Source organism: Martes martes, assembly GCF_963455335.1.
Source record: "Martes martes genome assembly, chromosome: 8".
NCBI classification, from domain to species: domain Eukaryota; kingdom Metazoa; phylum Chordata; class Mammalia; order Carnivora; family Mustelidae; genus Martes; species Martes martes.
Genome location: NC_137895.1, coordinates 47,113,582 through 47,131,334, shown reverse-complemented (window position 1 = coordinate 47,131,334; position 17,753 = coordinate 47,113,582). Strand labels below are relative to the sequence as shown.

The 17,753-nt window shown below is 36.2% G+C and overlaps 1 protein-coding gene across 3 annotated transcripts in view; it reads left to right on the top strand.

Moving 5' to 3' along the window:
• Positions 1-17,753, top strand: part of RAB3IP (RAB3A interacting protein) — a 44,369-nt gene that overhangs the window by 23,130 nt on the left and 3,486 nt on the right. For all 3 annotated transcript variants that reach the window (XM_080810540.1, XM_080810539.1, XM_080810541.1), the window contains exons 4-8: positions 2,509-2,604; positions 8,554-8,631; positions 9,504-9,707; positions 12,699-12,827; positions 14,119-14,231. In XM_080810540.1, the coding sequence (XP_080666666.1) occupies positions 2,509-2,604; positions 8,554-8,631; positions 9,504-9,707; positions 12,699-12,827; positions 14,119-14,231 (620 nt within the window). The remainder of the gene's footprint in view (positions 1-2,508; positions 2,605-8,553; positions 8,632-9,503; positions 9,708-12,698; positions 12,828-14,118; positions 14,232-17,753) is intronic.

Sequence of the window (17,753 nt, the reverse complement as noted above, 5' to 3'; positions counted from 1 at the left end):
TTGGCAATTATGAATGTATAAACATCTGTGTTCAGGTTTTTGTGTAGGCATGTTTTGAGCACCTTTGGGTAAATAGTAAGGAGTGTGATTGTTGAATCATATGGTAAGAGTATGTTTAGTTTGATTAAAAAACGGCTAGACTGTCTTTTAAAATAGCTATGCCACTTTGCATTCCCAATAGCAATTATGAGAGTTCCTATTGCTTTCCATTCTTGTCAGCATTTGGTGTTGTCAGTATTCTGGATTTTGGTCATTCTAATTGGTGTATATCATTGTTTTAATTTGCATTTCCCTGATAACATATAATATGAAATATTTTTTCACTGCGTATTTCTTCTCTGTATCTTCTTTGTTGAAATGTCTGTTCAGATCTTTTGCCCATCTTTCAGTCAGGTTGTTTGTTTTCTTACTGTTGAGTTTTAAGAATTTGTATATTTCTTATAATAGTCTTTTATCAGATACTCTTTTGCAAATATTTTCTCCAGTCTGTGCCTTGTCTTTTCATTCCCTTGATGTGCACATCTTTTAGTTGTAGTTCTACAGTGAAATATATTTGCTTCTCACCCCCAGTCCTTAGTGTTAAAGCTTCTCCAGCTTCTTCTGGATTATGTGAACTCTGTTCTTTACTTGATCCCTGAGTCATGCTTATATGAGAGATATTCTCTGAAGTTTTATAAGTTTATAATTCTTTGTCTCTGGTCTTATACTTGAAGGACACTTTGGCTAGATATCAAATCCTCATTTCACATTTTTTCCTTGAGTATCTTCAAAATGTTATTCTGTTGTTTTCTACCATAAAATGCTATTGACATTTAATACCAATCTGATTGTCTTTACCTAATAAAGGTGACCTGGCTTTACCTCTAACTTTTTTATTATGGTAGCTTCACATATCTGTGTTTGTTTTCCATATTTAAATGGGTTGGATTTCCCTGGACTATTAGGAGGAGGCTCCTGTGAAGGAGTAGGATAGAAAAGAAGCTTTCTCAGTTTTATGTTTAAGAGCTTTCCCCTTCCATTGTTATTGTCGTATCTTTGTAGCCTCTTCTGTCTCTCTGAGGTAAGCCTCATTCAAGAAGGGTTTCTCCTCTAGCCCTGTGTCTCTACAAACTTTACAGATATAACATTATGTCTAGAGATGATATTTCTAGAAACAGAAGAAAAATACTTTTATACTACCTTCTGTGATCTGTTTGCTTTTGAACCTTGCCACCCTCTTTCTCCTTGTTTTTTGTCTGAGCCTTTCTCTGTCAGTCTCCATTATTCCTGTCTTGCAATTTGGTTTCAGATTCCATGAGTTTTTCCTTTGGCATGGGCCGTAGCCTGGAAGGTTTTCTTTGCTGGATGCTTTGCAGTTCCCTGAGAGTTGAGGGCTTTACAGTACTGTTTGCTGCTTCAGGACTGCAAATAGGGTTTCGTACTCCACCTGCAGCTTGGAGCTTGTGGAAACCTTTTCCTTTTTCTCCATTTGTTCTCATATTTGTTCTCCCAGTTTCCATTAGGGTCAAGTCCTCTCTTTTGGGGTATGTGTAATAATTTTTGGATCCTGAGGCTTCACAGGATACCTCTATAATCCCTTCTGCTTCCTGCTGTCCCTTCCACATGGTTGCTGCCTCTGCCATGTTGGCAGTGTAGCCACGTTCTCTCACAGTCTAAGATTTGTGGGGACTCCCTTACCTAGTGTTGTTGAAGATGTGGTCGGTCATTGGGTTCTTCTGATATTTCGGTTGGTATATTTGGTTTTCAGGAGTTGTTTGAATTCAAAAACTATGCTGCTACCACAATTGCAATATAACTAACCCATTATTTTATTAATGCAATTGTGATCAATATATAGGAAGTTTGGATTTTTTATCCCTAAATTTGGAAGATTAATTTAGGGCAACATATGAAATTGCATGTTATTTACATCTTAAAAGATTTTTTTTAAGCATCTACTTGATACCTTTTGAGAAGTCATAGAAATGAGGGTGTGATCTTGTCATTTACATTCTTCTTAGTTTTAAGTGCAAATATGTATCATTTGCCTCTGGTTGCAGCACTAAATGGGTATAGTCTCCTAATGGAAATTTTAGACTAATTGCCATATGGTACTTAAAGTTATCTGTAAGTGAACAAATTTTAAAGTAAATATGAAAAAAACCCACTGAATTTTTATTGAAATGGATAAATGGAATTAAATTCCTTTCTTGATGGAAATATGTTCAGAGAAAAGGGAAAAAAGAATGAAGTCATTTAATTGTTTATTTTCACATGTAATATGTAATCATAATCTTTGGATGTCTCATGAAAGAAACATGAAAATTTAATATGCGAGTTAGAATTATTTATAATTTTAGATTTGCCTGATTGTCTTCCACATAGCAAGTGCTAAATAAACATTTTCAGTGTGAACATTGTAGGAGGGGACTATTAATATATTGTAATTTTATTAGTAAAGATTATATAGTCTGCTGAATCTAACTTCAAACTATGGAAATTCAAAATAAAATGATCGATTTCTCATAGGAACTGAAGTTAAAAGATGAAGAGTGTGAGAGGCTTTCTAAAGTACGAGATCAACTTGGACAGGAATTGGAGGAACTCACAGCTAGTCTGTTTGAGGTTGGTCTATTTACGTCTTGGCCAAGAGCAACATCTTGATTTTTATATATTGATAGAATTGTTTTTTGAGGGCGTCTTGGAAAAGATATGCTTAGCTTCACACATAATTTATAAGTCATCTAAGAAAAATTTAATCTTCAAGAGATGTAGAGTCTACAACTTAAAATGATGGGAAAATGAAAAGATTCTGTGGGCTACCAGTATCAGGTTGTTTAAAAAATGTCTATGTAGAAAAAAGGAGGTAAATTTTAATTTTGTTTTTATCAAGTATTTAGGGGCTGCTCTAGGGTAATCTTATATGACTCTACAACCAAGATAGCAAGCCCTGAGGTAGCTCTCTGATAGATGATGGTTTGAGGATTGTTAGAAGGCCCACCTGTTTATCTCCAGGCTGCCAACAGGACTACCAATTCAAATGTTAATCTCATCCAGAAACACCTTCATAGAAATACCCAGAATAATGTTTGACCAAATACCTGGGCATCCAGTGGCCTTGTCAGGTTGACACATAATATTAACCATCATACTTGGCTTTGGCCCCAAAATGCTAGTCATACTGCGTGATCATTTTGGCAGCTTTTGTAAGTTGTAAACTTGGATGGGGAGAGGACAGTACTTAATTTGATTAAGAACCACTGTTATAGAATGCCCCTTTTGGGGGCGCCTGGGTGGCTCAGTGGGTTAAAGCCTCTGCCTTCGGCTCGGGTCATGATCCCAGGGTCCTGGGATCGAGCCCCACATCAGGCTCTCTGCTCAGCAGGGGGCCTGCTTCCTCCTCTCTCTCTGCCTGCCTCTCAGCCTACTTGTAATCTCTGTGAAATAAATGAATAAAATCTTTAAAAAAAAAAAAAAAAAAAAAAAGAATGCCCCTTTTGGGTTAAGACCTTGAGCATTTAAAAGTGCCTTATTCAGGGGTGCCTGGCTGGCTTAGTTGATAGAGCATGCGACTCTTGATCTTGGGTTCATGAACTTGAGCCCCATGCTGGGTGAAGAGCTAACTTGAAAAAAAACCAAAACCAAAATGGTTCCTTATTCAGAAAGGTTGATGTGTTACTGGAATGACTAATGCCATTATCATTGTTAATAATTTCTTTTTCGGGTGCCTGCTGGCTCATTCAGTAAAGCATGTTACTCTTGATCTGAGGGTTGTATAAGTTGAGCCCCCTGTTGGGTGTAGAGATTACTTAAACAAAATCTTAAAAAGATAATAGTACTAATTTATTTGTTTCCTCTAAAAATTTGTTTTTAAAAGTTCAAGTGTAGTAACAAATTTTAGAAAATTTTTAAAATTTTTCCCCTTTTATTATTTTTATTTATATAACATCTATTTCAGTTTTAGAAGTATGCATAATTTCTTACATAATTTTAATCCTAATATATTTTGCATTTTTTTCTTCAAATAACATGTTTTCATATTAACTTACATGGTCATTGTCATGAGAGTCATAACCCACCAATTGCATATTCCACCATTTCTATCATTACAAGTAACATTGTAAACAAATTACATGTGGGTTTCTTCAGATGTGGGTTTTTTTAATGCTCCCTCTGCTCCATGCCCTTTTGCCCTGTGTTCTGTCTTTTTGGGGGGTCATTTTTTTTATGAACTGATTTATTATTATTTTTTGTTAACTAGTCATCAAAGACTAGAGGACAAGAGCTGTATGACTTACTAATTTTTGTTTGTAGAAGTAGTAGAAACCTTAGACTTTTTCTTCCAGTGTTGTCTGGCCAGGAGAGAATTTTGTAATGATACATGGGTACTAGAAGAAAGCAAATATACTAAGCTTCTCACCTGCCCACCCATAATTTTAGCTCTGCTTAGTTCCTCTTGTCTGCACTTGCACGTATATTCTGTTAGATGAAGTAGGAAGAAAAGAAACGAGAGGAAACTTCTCCCTCTCCATAGCAGAATGTGAAGGACCAGAAATGCAGTTTTTGCAATAAGTTAAAATGTATATCTTAAAAGTTTTGGAACTCCGGATCTGTCTCTGACTTGACAATGGCTAATAGCCTTGACACCATATATACTTTCTGAGAAAGAAGTTATACTGACAAAAGATGATTTCAGTAATGAAGAAAATTGTATTCGGACCAGTTATTTATGAATTTTGTAAAAATATGCTAGAAGTTTTTCTGTGGTCTATTGTGTATTCATGATCTTTTGTCTTATGAAAAGACTTTTTACCATTGTTTACCATTGTCTTATGAAAAGACTTTTTGCTTGTATTTTAGGTAATATGTATATATAGTTTTTTAAGAATTAAAGATTATTTTGAATAAACACAATATGTACAGCTTTGATAAACTTTATATGTAAATTCAAATTAGGAGTTTGTTGTGTATGAATAATCTTGAATATAATTAACTTTGTAGCAAAGTTGGGTCTTAAAATATCAAATACAAGAACTATAAAATTTTATGTATGTTTGTATGTATATATATTCCCACCTAGTGTCTCAGATTTTGAGATAATATAAAAATGAAGTAGGAAGAATGCTTTACAAAGTAGTTGTGAAAGAATGCTCTACAAAGTAGTTTCATTTGATGTGGGGCAAAAAAAAGATAGGTAGCCTTAAGATTTTTTTCTTTTACATTGTCAGCCAGTTTTAGTAAATGTCTATGATATACCGAGTTTTCTCTTCATAATGCTATGAGACATATAGAGCAAATTACTCATTTTATCTGTGAAGACAGTGAGGCATGAAAGGTTAAGGAGCAATGTTGGGATTCAAATTCGTAACCCTGACTCTTGCTTTAAGTACTGTGAAATCATAAGTGGTACTTTGTCTCGGGCCACAGAAAAGGAGTCCTCATTGAGGTCTTTCCTTTATCCCACATTCACAAGGAAAATCTTGTGGCACTAACTCTGGAATGTAAGGCAAATCCATCTGCCTTTTTACTATGAAACTGCTAATATCACTTTACAAGCCATCATTATTTCTTACTTAGACCAAGAGATGCCAAACTTTTGTTAAGATCATGTACCTCCATCTGTAAAAGAAAAATTTAAGCATGTACCTTTATTATGATGAAAATAAGTAATATTTATTGAGGGTTACCTGTGTGGTAGGCACTGTTTTAAGAACATATATACTTACAAATTACATATATACACTAATATAATGTGTTATATAATTATAAAATAACAGTTTTAAAAAGCAAGTCAATAATAAATAATAAGTTTTTTATTATAGTACAAAAATATTTTAGTCTCACTAAAATATATTGTGTGTATGTGTATATTGAGTGAGAGGAGTATGATTGATTATGTTACCACCTTGTTTTCAAAAATCTTGTTTTAACAATTTATGATTCAGATGAAGTTCTGGTCTAAATTCCTTTTTTTAAATTAGATGTAATGTGGCTTATAACTCACAAACATACGGATCCAAATGGAAAAAGTACATCTTTCCCTGTATGAAACCATTATACTGAATTTTCATTTCCATTGCTGGTTATGTGAAGGTTTCTCCAGAATATTCTCTAGTGAATTTGTCTTCTCTCATACCAACAAAATGTCTTTGCAAATTAATCAAAAGATGTTGAGTTTAAATATTATTTTAAAGAAAGAAAGAAGAAAAACACCTTCGTTTGAATCCCTGCTAACCAGATAGGAAGAAAATTCCGTTTTCAAAGTCTGTAAGTCGTATAGACGTGAATGTTTGTATCAGAGGTCTGCAGACTACAGCCTACAGGGCAGAACTAGCCTGTGTCTATGTTTGTGCAGCCTTCTGAGCTAATTGGTTTTTACATTAAGTAAGTTGTTAGGGCCAAAAAAACCCAAGAGGACTTTGTGATGTGAAAACTGGGATTCAGATTTCAGTGCTGATGAATGTTTATGGAAATGGCCGCCTTCGCTGTTTGTTGTCTGTGGCTGTTTTCACCCTGCAGCAGACAAGGCCTGGCTCCTCGAGCCCGAGCTGCTACTGTCTGACCCTTCCCAGAAGAAGTTTACGGACTCCGGGTATAGAGGATACTTGGATCATATTCACCTTTAGAATTACAGAGTAGTAGACAATTTTCACTTTTTTGAAATCTGCTATTTGATGTCTTTTGTCAGTTTCCCAAGTCCTGTGCGTTATCTTTTTAGCTACTGCTTCTGCCTCACTTCTAGTGCTCTCTTCTCTCCTCTCACGACTTAGTTACATGTAGCTTACACCTCTTCACTGTGTCCCTCGTACCTCTGGGGGGAAAGTCGCCCCAAATTCCAACTCTCTTCTCTGGGCTTACATCTTCTCCTGAGTCTTGGTCCCCTAGTTCTTCACCATTTTGTTAGCTCTCCAATACCGTCAGACACATTTAAAAAAAAAAATGTCCAACTTCTGTAATTATTGTCCATGGGAGGTTTGGTCCAAGTTGCACAGTCCTCCATTAAGGAAAGCAAAGTCCATTTCCAAACATTTAAACAGATAATCTCTCCTTAGCATGAGTTGCTTTTGCATTTATAGTTAAAATGTCACTTATCCTGAAGGGGGTCAGATTAGATATGTTTATTATTTTGAAAATATCTGCCAAATAGTGATCTGTTGACAGCCACTTGTCATCACAGAAAAATTCAGCAAATCTGAAACATTTGTTATTTTAAGAATAAAACCACTTTTACTTCATTAAATTGGCAGCTCTTAAGGACTTTGATACAAGATAACCAGCATAATTGTGCATGGGAGATTTTCACAGTTAATCTCATCTCATTATAAAACATTAATAGTAAAACATCTCTTACTTAAGCTAATGTGATCTGTAAAGTCATGTTCATGGGTATATAAAGAAGCCTTAATTCATTACTACTGTAAAAGCAAATGGGAGTGCTTCTGTCAGACTCTGATGTGGAGACTGTTTACTCTTCCACTGAATAGTTGACAAACATTACTATGTGCCATTGTCAAACATATTAAATGTCTTTGAAGCTGATTTCCTTCCTTCCTTCCAACCAACTTCCTTCCTTCCTTCCTCCCTCCTTCCTTCCTTCTCTTCCCTCTCATAAACTGTCAGTTGAAGTTCTAACATACATGTTCTTAAATCCCAGGGGATTATCTCAAGCATCCTGTATATGGTTCTAGTCCATCCTTAATCTTTAATGGGACTATTCCATACAGCAGAGTAGTTTTTTTTTTTAATATAGGTGACTTTCTTCCTTAAAAGATCATAAGGTTTCTTACTGCCCTTACAGTAAAACCCAGAATTCTTACTTGGATATTTTATTTGATTATTAGAATGTAAACTGAATGTAAGCTCCTTAAGAGACAGGGACCTTGTTTTTTCCCCCAGTATACTATCAACACCTGGAATAGTACCTCACAAAGAGATGTCGTGAGTAAATTTTGATGAATAAATATAAGAAAAAAAGGAATTAAGTACCTAGAGTTTCATATTTATGGTACTGAAAAAAATAAGACCTTATTAATACCTAATCTCTGATTTGCCTTTTTAGATTGCTCTGCATAGAATTGTCACTTAATATCATTTTGTGACTTTTTATTGGAAGCTCTAAGGGTTCTCAGCTGTCATTCCTATAAACTGCAACATTAGTAATGTGTTAATATTTTTACTTGTCCCTTCCATATGTCTTTGCTATGACTAATAATATGTATATATATATTGTGGCCAAATTACAGAAACCTAACTACGGAGAAGTTGGGTTTGACGTGTAGGGTGTCTGTTTTCCTTCATCACATTCGCAGTCTTTACACAAACATTAATCAGGGTGATTGAACTCAACTTGGCTACGTCAGTGGTATTAGTACTAAAAGAAAGTACGTATTCCTAATTCCTACCAGTTTACCTACCAGATGACATTTGCTATTTCAAGAGTTGATATTGAATATTTATTACCAGGTTAAAGTTTGGTAGTATGTCTTTGCTATAGTCATAGACATTTGCTGAAAGATTTTTGAAAACAAAGGCTAGATACTTTGTTTCCAAAATTTGAGATTTTAACTTTTTCAGGAAGCTCATAAGATGGTGAGAGAAGCAAATGTCAAGCAGGCAACAGCAGAAAAACAGCTAAAGGAAGCACAAGGAAAAGTAAGTCTTTGCTACTTTAATAGTAAAAAAATATAAAATCAGTGATTACTGTTTTAAAGATACTTAAACATTTATTAGATTTTGTTCCTATTGTAAATTAGGGCCTTATTTTACAAGATTTGGAAACTATAAGTAGAAAACAGCTACCACACAGATGCAATTAATAGTGAATAGTGAGTGCCCATTTATATTAGAACCAAAGGATTTTAAGTCTTGTGAATCACATGTATTATCAAAAGGATCATAAATCACATTTTATTTATTTATTTAAAATATTTTATTTATTTGCCAGAGAGAGAGAGAGACAGAGTACACACAAGCAGGCAGAGAGGCAGGCAGAGTCAGTGAGAGAAGCAGGCTCCCCCCTGAGCAAGGAGCCCGATGCGGGACTTGATCCCAGGACCCCGGGATCATGACCTGAGCCGAAGGCAGTGGCTTAACCAACTGAGCCACCCAGGCGTCCCTTTAAATCACATTTTAAAGTCATTATTTTTCTTCATTAGCTGGAAGAAAGCCACCAAACTGTTAATAGATTTTATTTATTTTAGGAATGAACTACAACTATTCATAAGCTATTTATATTTTGAACATTTTGAGAATTCACATGAATTAAATATTAGACATTTTGATAATTTTAAAAATTTCATTTCACGTTGTGAAATGCAAGCATGGCCAAATGCAAGCATGGCCAAATGTAAACCATATAGAAACATTAAACAACTTGGTTTCACTTTCTTTTTATTACTCCACCACAAATACAAATTAAATTTACGTGTCCTCTTTGAAAGGAAAGCGTTTTGAGCAGATAGCTAGCATTTAGCTGCATCTGTCATAAGACATAGTGTATGGAACTATGTTGATTTCTTTTCAAGATCGATGTCCTTCAAGCTGAAGTAGCTGCATTGAAGACACTTGTCTTGTCCAGTTCTCCAACATCACCTACGCAAGAGCCTCTGCCAGGTGGAAAGACACCTTTTAAAAGGGGGCATACAAGAAATAAAAGTACAAGCAGTGCTATGAGTGGCAGTCATCAGGACCTCAGTGTGATACAGCCAATTGTAAAAGACTGCAAAGAGGTAACTCGTCAAGGACTGTCCCCTCTGACTCTCTTGATACTTATTAATTCTCACCACTGAGCTGTCAGTTATGATTTTTGCCAGCAAAATTTTTAGTTCAAAATATGCAGTATTAAGATGGGGGAGGCTTTATCTAGAGCTGGCTGCTTTCAGGGAATCTTCAATTCCATTCTCTACTTGGCTGACCTTGGAGTTACCTGCTAGAAACTTGGTAAGTTTCTTAATCTTGATATTTAATTTAGGGAGCAAACTGTCATGTGTTGTATAAAGGAGAGTGGGTGGCTTTAATGATCTGGCTAGTCAAAATTTGTTGGTAAGATGCTTTAGCAGAATATGAATATAAGAAATGTGTGAAAATAAGATGATTTTCTTGAACAGCACATTGCTTTTACTTAAATTCTGGGGGAGGTAGAGTTCTATATCAATAAGAGAGTCTTAGAGTTAATTCAGATAATTAAAAAAAACAGAACTAATGGTAGCCTTATTTTAAAAGATACTTTGTGAAGGTAACTGAGATACTGTGGAAGTATTTTGAGCTGTTTTGAGTAAAAATTGTATAATTATAAAATATTTTTTTATTTTATCATTGCATACAATGAGAAAGCATTTCCAATGGGATTGATCATGGAGCAACCCCTCCCTCTTTTTTCCCTGAAAAGCTATGTTTTACGTTGTTTTATTCAGGTTCATCATTAATCTTTAAGCAGCTGTATCTGCTCATTTGGTTAAGTTTTTGCATGGAAGCCAGGATTTTATTAAATTGAATAACCAAGGTCATTATGTACTTTAATTGAATTGCATTTTGGTTGCTTATTAATAAAAAAGATGCTAGTGAGAGAGATGTTCAGTATGTGACCAAATCTGAATGTGATGGAATCTAAAATCCATGTTAAATATTTCAGAAACTTTTTTTAATCATAAATTTAATTTCTTTGAATTTAATTAGCATTTTTAATTGCTTGGTACAACTCATATTTTGCTGTGATTTCTCAGTGTGATTATAAACTTTGTTTTCTGTTACATACACTAACAAAATTTAAATGTTTTCTCATGGGACATTTTAAAGTTCTGTTTTTAATTTATGAGGTCTCATGAAATGTGAGGAAGCAGCAAACAACTTCAGAATGATAACTTTCTGTTTTCCAGATATATCTTGTATTCTAATGTTTTGTGAAAACTTGTCAAAAAGTTTTATTAGACAAAGGAAACACATAAAGTTGACCTGTATAAGCTTTAGAGAAAGGTAAAACAGTTGGAAAGAAAGTGAACCATGTCCATGTTTCTGCAGAAAATGTGACAGGCAGTCAGAAACAGTATTTGCAGTGTAGTTTCTGAAAGCACTTAAAACACATGTCTGTGCAAGTACACACACATGCATGCATTATGCAGGGCTTTGCGACTGAGTCACTTAGACACAAATTTGAACTTTTACAGGTTACTTGATCTGTAACCTTGGGCAAGTTATTTACCTCTCTAAGCTCTAGTTTTCTTATCTAAAAAAAATGAAGATCATAATGTCTGTCTTGCCCAGTTGTGAGGATTGAGTGTCTGTGGGGTGCTTGCCATAGTTCCTGGCGCAGGACCAGATCTTAATAGTTTAAGTGACTGCCTTTGAACTAGAATCTTTCCTTGGAGTACCACTTACCTGCTTGGGGGCTTATGTCTGTTAAGGGTAAACTTTACAAAGAAAATGAATTTGGAAATGTAAGTATTATTTATATGCTGGGCTTTTTTTTTTTTTTTAATCTTCTTGACTTTAGTTTTGATTCAAAGAATTTATGGATTGGAATGAAAAAAACTCACACTGAAGGTACCATTATATGCTTTAAAAGAAAGTGTGTAGGAAAGCTTGGATATACTCAGCCTTTTATTACAGTCATATAAATCACCTTCATGTGCCATTAAGCTGTCCTGAAGGCCGTAGCGGCCATCAGTGTGTCATTTATGGTGTGCCCAGCTCTTCTGGATGAGAGTAGCATAGGACTGCAGGAGGATGAGGGGCACTGCTGTGTTGGGCAGCTGAGGGCAGGTGTGGCTTGTGTGTGACAGGTAGGATTGATCTGAGTAGAGGGCATCTGGAGGGAAGAATACTTGGGGAAGATTTATTACAGGGAGGAGGAAGAAGGAGGGATAACTGGAAGAGTGAATAGGAAGATGGGTGCCAACCTGGGTTAGTGCTGATAATTCAGACAGTTGCAATGCCAAAATATATCTTACTAAGTGTTATGTTGTTGTTGTTTTTAAAGATTTTCTTTATTTACTTATTTGACAGACAGAGATCACTAGTAGGCAGAGAGGCAGGCAGAGAGGAGGAAGGAGGCTCCCCGCTCAGCAGAGAGCCCGATGTGGGACTCGATCCCAGGACCCTGGGATCATGACCCAAGCTGAAGGCAGAGGCTTTAACCCACTGAGCCACCCAGGCACCCCTAAGTGTTGTGTTTTAAAGATAGTCCATTTAGGAGATTACAGATGTGCTGCTTTTAGTCTTGCTGTTTATGGAGTAAACGTTTTCAAATCTTTTGAAAATGCCCTCAGGTAATAGTAGAACAATTAGTGTCATTTTTGACCCAAACTAGTTTCACAATTTAGTCTCCGTTTATTCATACACTGTTTAATTAACTTGGCTCCAGATGACTTTTTCAATATTTTCAGAAAAGACTTATCACTTGTTTTATATTCAGAGCAGTGTGCACATGTATCTTAAGAGGAGCTCCAGCATTTCTGGGGGTGGGGCGGAATCAAGGTAGCATCACTGGACACGGTTGTAGATGCATTGAAAAGAGCCAGTCAGTCGTTTGGGGTTTGGGTTTTTTTTAAAAAGAAAGTTGGTACCATGTATTATAACGCATCAAGAATGGTTCAATTCATTATTTTAAATGAATAAGATTTCTTCCTTGGTAATGTTTATATTAGGTTTGGGTTTTATAAAGTGATTTTATGTTTGTACCTTTAAAAAGATTATTTTGTGTTTTCTTCTGGTTTGTTTGTCAGGCTGACTTATCTCTGTATAATGAATTCAGATCTTGGAAGGATGATCCCACAATGGATAGATCGTGTCCTTTCTTAGACAAAATTTATCAGGAAGATATCTTTCCATGTTTAACGTTCTCAAAAAGTGAGGTAATTTTTTTTTATTTTAATAGGAATGCATTAGAGTAGTTCCTGTACCTTTTGTTAAATCATGTAAAAAATTTTCTTTTATGTGACTAAGTTATAATAACATGTCATGTTTTATCCTTTTCTGCATTCCAAACAAAGATCATGATCATTTCTTAGCATTCAGTTACAGAGCATCTTTGCTTACATGAGTGGAGGCTCATTCACAGTGACGTATGTGTTTTACCAGAGTAAAGCAGTAAATGTGCGCGGGGGCCGGGCTTAGTTCTTGATTCTCAGTCCAAGGTTCAGTGGATAGGAAGTTCTGTACACTCCGAGGTGTTCGTGTGATTTATCTGTACATGACAAAAAAATCACATTTAGTTTCTTCATCTTTAAAATGGAAGAAAAATGCCTTTCTTGCCTGTGTGTCAAGGTTGTTAAGAGGTTGAAACGAAGTGAAAAAGTACACACAAAAACTTTGAAAAAAATATGAGGTACTATACAAATGTAAGGTCATAATTTTAATTTGTTCTTACATGTGGAAGGATTGTCTATAAATATCCTGTCAGTCACTGTTTAAGAAATGTAGTCCTAAGAGTCTTAAGTCTTTAGAGGATTTAATTTTAACATTACTTGTAAGGAGAAGTTAAAATGAATAGTAAAACACTTTTGATACGTACATGTTATTCGTTGTGACTGTATCTGTTTTTGGGTAGTCCGTTCCGGATTACTAGTCTTGCCAGACTAAAGAAGTTTGCTGGTTTCATCTACTGTTGATGAGTTGTTACCATCTCCATCCGGGCATTCAATATTTGATAATCCTGCTAGTTCTTTTGTAGGTCACTCTGGTGCACATAAATACAAATTCAGCAAATATATAGCTGTAATTGTATGTATTGCTAGATTATGAATGACTGATAGTTTAAAAATATGTATAAATTTAGCAAAATTTAGGGTATTCATTACCTAACATTTGCTAATGTTAGCAAACATTAGGGTATTCATTTTGAAGTGGCATTATTAGTGGATGTTAATTGTGGTTAAGAGATGGATAGATTGGAATTAATGCTCTCAATTCTCTTCTAGATAACAGGAAAAGTTAGTTAGCTATAACTGCATTGCCTTTCATAATATTTGAGTTATAAAAGAATTCAAACCAAGACTATGTCGTTTCATTCTTTTCTTTTGGCCTAAGACCAAACCAGTGGAGCTTGAGGAAAGAATAATTTTTAAAAATTCAGTTTACTGTGGAATACAATTTTAACATTTTAATGCTGGCATAGCATCTGATACTTTTTGTTTTTTTTTGAAGTTGGCTTCAGCTGTTTTGGAGGCTGTGGAAAACAATACTCTAAGCATTGAACCGGTGGGATTGCAACCTGTTCGATTTGTGAAAGCTTCTGCAGTCGAATGTGGAGGACCAAAGTACGTTTTCAGAACCATGTCTTGTGGAAGACACTGAGTTTTTAAATTTTTATATGTTGTAATAAATTTAGTTTTTCTAGTTTTAAATGTGATTAAATTTCTTGTTAGTTTTGTATTTAGTTTGTGCAGCCTAAAGACAAATCCTCAGTATGAGATATGGCATTTCAAATTTAGCATCAAAGGAGAGCCCTTTTAATTACAAAAATATGTATTTTAGACCAGGTATTAGAAACATTTTTTAGACCATATGTTGTGACTAATTAGTTGATCATAAAATCAGCTTAGTGGGTCATAAGCAGAGTTTTTGTTTGTTATACATATACAAGGTTTTGGTGTAAATGTATTTCTTCCTGAGGGTTGCCATTAAGAATAGTTTGGGAAGATAGTGAATTAGACCAGGTCTTATCAAGCATGCCAAAAAGATGCCAAAAAGACTTCTGTAACCCTCCCCTTTCATACTATCATATAAAGGATTCTCACTTTGGCAAATAACCAGTTCTGTCTTCCATACATGAGAGATACTTGGCAATTACCAACCTTCAGAGGTAAGACTCCCACATTTCATAGCAGAGCAGGTTTTCACTCTCCAGTTCCAGGACGAGGAAAGACTGAAACCAGTGGTTCCTAGGACCTCTGGCAAAGCTGTTTGCGAAGTGACTTGGAAAGATTTGGAGGAAGCTGTTTAATTTGTGGTAAAGAACTAGATCTGTATAGGGGACCGGAAATCTGACAGAGCTGCTGGAAAGCAGTAACTGACTCCTGTCTGGGTCACTGAGAAGGTAGAAGAGAAAAGGGCCGCTTGAAATGAGCTAATAGGTCTTTGTGAAAGCCTGTGGGAGAAGTCACATGGTTCTTCCTGATTGCACAGTGTTCGTGTTCAGGTAGCTGTCTATGGGGAGTACCTGGTCATGTGTTTGCTCTGTGAGCCAAACCTCCACCACACTCCCTGCATGTTGTGACTATAGCACAACGGCCTCTGAATCGTGGGGAAGGGATTTATATTCCCAAACTTTCCTCTTTCCACAGGCGTCTGAGTATTTTTATCCTGATCTACAGTGATAACAGTTTTTGTGCTTTTAAGGTCTATGTATATACCTTATATTAAGTATGATAGATACCAGTTTTTATTATAGAATTTTAAATTTCTACTTGCATCATATGTAACACATACTGTACTTGTGCAAATAACAAATGATGACAAATGAAGATACTAGTTAAGGTTGATTTATGTAGTAGTTTAGTAAAATAACATAGATTGGGCTTAGGGAACAGATAACATAGTTTAGGGATATTGTGCTTGTAGGAATGGGGTTAGATGCCACAGTGTTTGGAGTGCATGTTGTGTTGAGAAGCTTCTGGAAGATACTCTTCCCTGAAATGTGAAATTCGGCTTTGGCCAAGGCTCTCATGGACTAGGTGGTGAAGAAAATCATGACATAAATGGCTCACGCTATAGTAACTTTGAGGAAGCCAAGACCTGTCCCATGGGTGGGTATCAGGGGTGTACTCAGGGAGGGAGATTTGATCTAGGTTTTTGAAGCAGGAGTGGAATTTGAGTAAAGAAGAGTTCATATGACTGAAGGCCTGGAAACAAGAAACTTTGTGTTCAGAAGACAGTGAATGTGTGGGGGGAAGGATGTGACAAATCTGAAGAGAACTTTAGAGAGGAAAAGATTCAGGTGGGAATAGTGAAAGGAAAGGAGTTAAAGATGGTCGACTAGAAGAATGGTGTGATATTTTGGAAGTTAGTGGGAGGGGCTCTGGTTTGGGGAAGAAGACAGCAGGTCTAGGTTTAGACATATTGACATCCCCAACTGAAAATCAAGGTAAGGGTTTAAAATCTGGAGACTAGAGCTGCTAAGAGGTATTGAGGAAGTGGAGCATGTTAACAGAATGCTGGCCTTGGACATCAGAAGACTTGACTTGAACCTTAGCTCATATAAAAGTGTGTTGGGTGTCACAGTTCAGAGATGGCTTTAGAAATGAGGTAAGAAATACTTTCATTATTTCAGAAGTTGATGCTTAAAACCACTTTAGCAAAGCCCTTTTAAAATTAGACAAAATACTAGACTAATACGTATATGTTTCCAGAAGAGTAGTGTATATGTTGACTTCTATCAGTTAAATGCTTACTTTTCTTCTTGTGTAAATTATACTTTTGGAAGTTCCAAAGTCTTCAACACTTGTGCAGTTTTAAAATATCTTGATCTTCTCTCCTTCCTAAGCTAGTAGTTAGTGTTTTAAGAATATTGTTACAGCTCATTAAAGGAATTTTCTTTTTTTTTTTTTTTTTAAAGATTTCATTTATTTGACAGAGAGAGATCACAAGTGCAGAGAGGCAGGCAGAGAGAGAGGAGAAAGCAGGCTCTCCAGTGAGCAGAGAGCCCGATGCGGGGCTCGATCTCAGGACCCTGGGATCATGACCTGAGCCGAAGGCAGAGGCTTTAACCCACTGAGCCACCCAGGCGCCCCTCATTAAAGGAATTTTCTAAGAAAGGAACAATGAGGCAAACTTTCTTGGAAAATATGATAATTCTTTTGTGGTCAGAATGGCCACCTCCAAAATTATCCTATTTATAAAGTTTCTTTTCTTAATATTTTATTTATTTTAAAAACAGAATGAGAGAGCATGTGAGCAGGGGGAGGGAGAAAGAGGAGGAGAGAATCTCAAGGAGACTGTACACTGAGCATGGAGCCCAACATGGGGCACTATCTCACAACCCTGGGATCATGACCTGAGCTGAAACCAAGTCAGACAATTAACCAAGACACCCAGGTGCCCCCCAAATGATCCTATTTTAAATACACATTCTCCATTTTTTAAAAAATTTTATTTATCAATAGAGATCACAAGTAGGCAGAGAGGCAGGCAGAGAGAGAGAGAGAGAGAGAGAGAGGAAGGGAAGCAGGCTCCCTGCTGAGCAGAGAGCCTGATACGGGGCTCGATCCCAGGACCCTGAGATCATGACCTGACCCAAAGGCAGAGGCTTTAACCCACTGAGCCACCCAGGCGCCCCTCCATTTGTTGTCTTAATATGGAGGCACATTTGTATCATATTTAAGTATAGCTGAAATTTAATGTTCATGTAACATTTTTCTTTATCATATAATTTATAATGTTATTTATTTTTAAAAGATTTTATTTATTTGACATAGAGCACAAGCAGGGGGAGCAGCAGGCAGAGGGAGAAGGAGAAGCAGACTCCACACTGAGCAAGGAGGCCGATGTGGGGCTCGATCCCAGGACCCTGGGATCATGACTTGAGCAAAGGCAGATGCTTAACCGACTGAGGCACCCAGGTGCCCCTATAATGTTATTTAAAATGCTGTCTGCCACTTTATTTTAGTTACAGCTCTACTTATTTTGCCTTGGTAGGGAGTGGTAGTTGTGATCAGCCATGGTCCTAGCTTAAGAGGGTAACACCTGGGCTGCTTCAAAGTCTGCCCTGATAGACAAACCAGCATCACTGTATTGAGCAGTAGAGTGACAGGTGGCTATCACTTAACCAACAGTCATTGAAT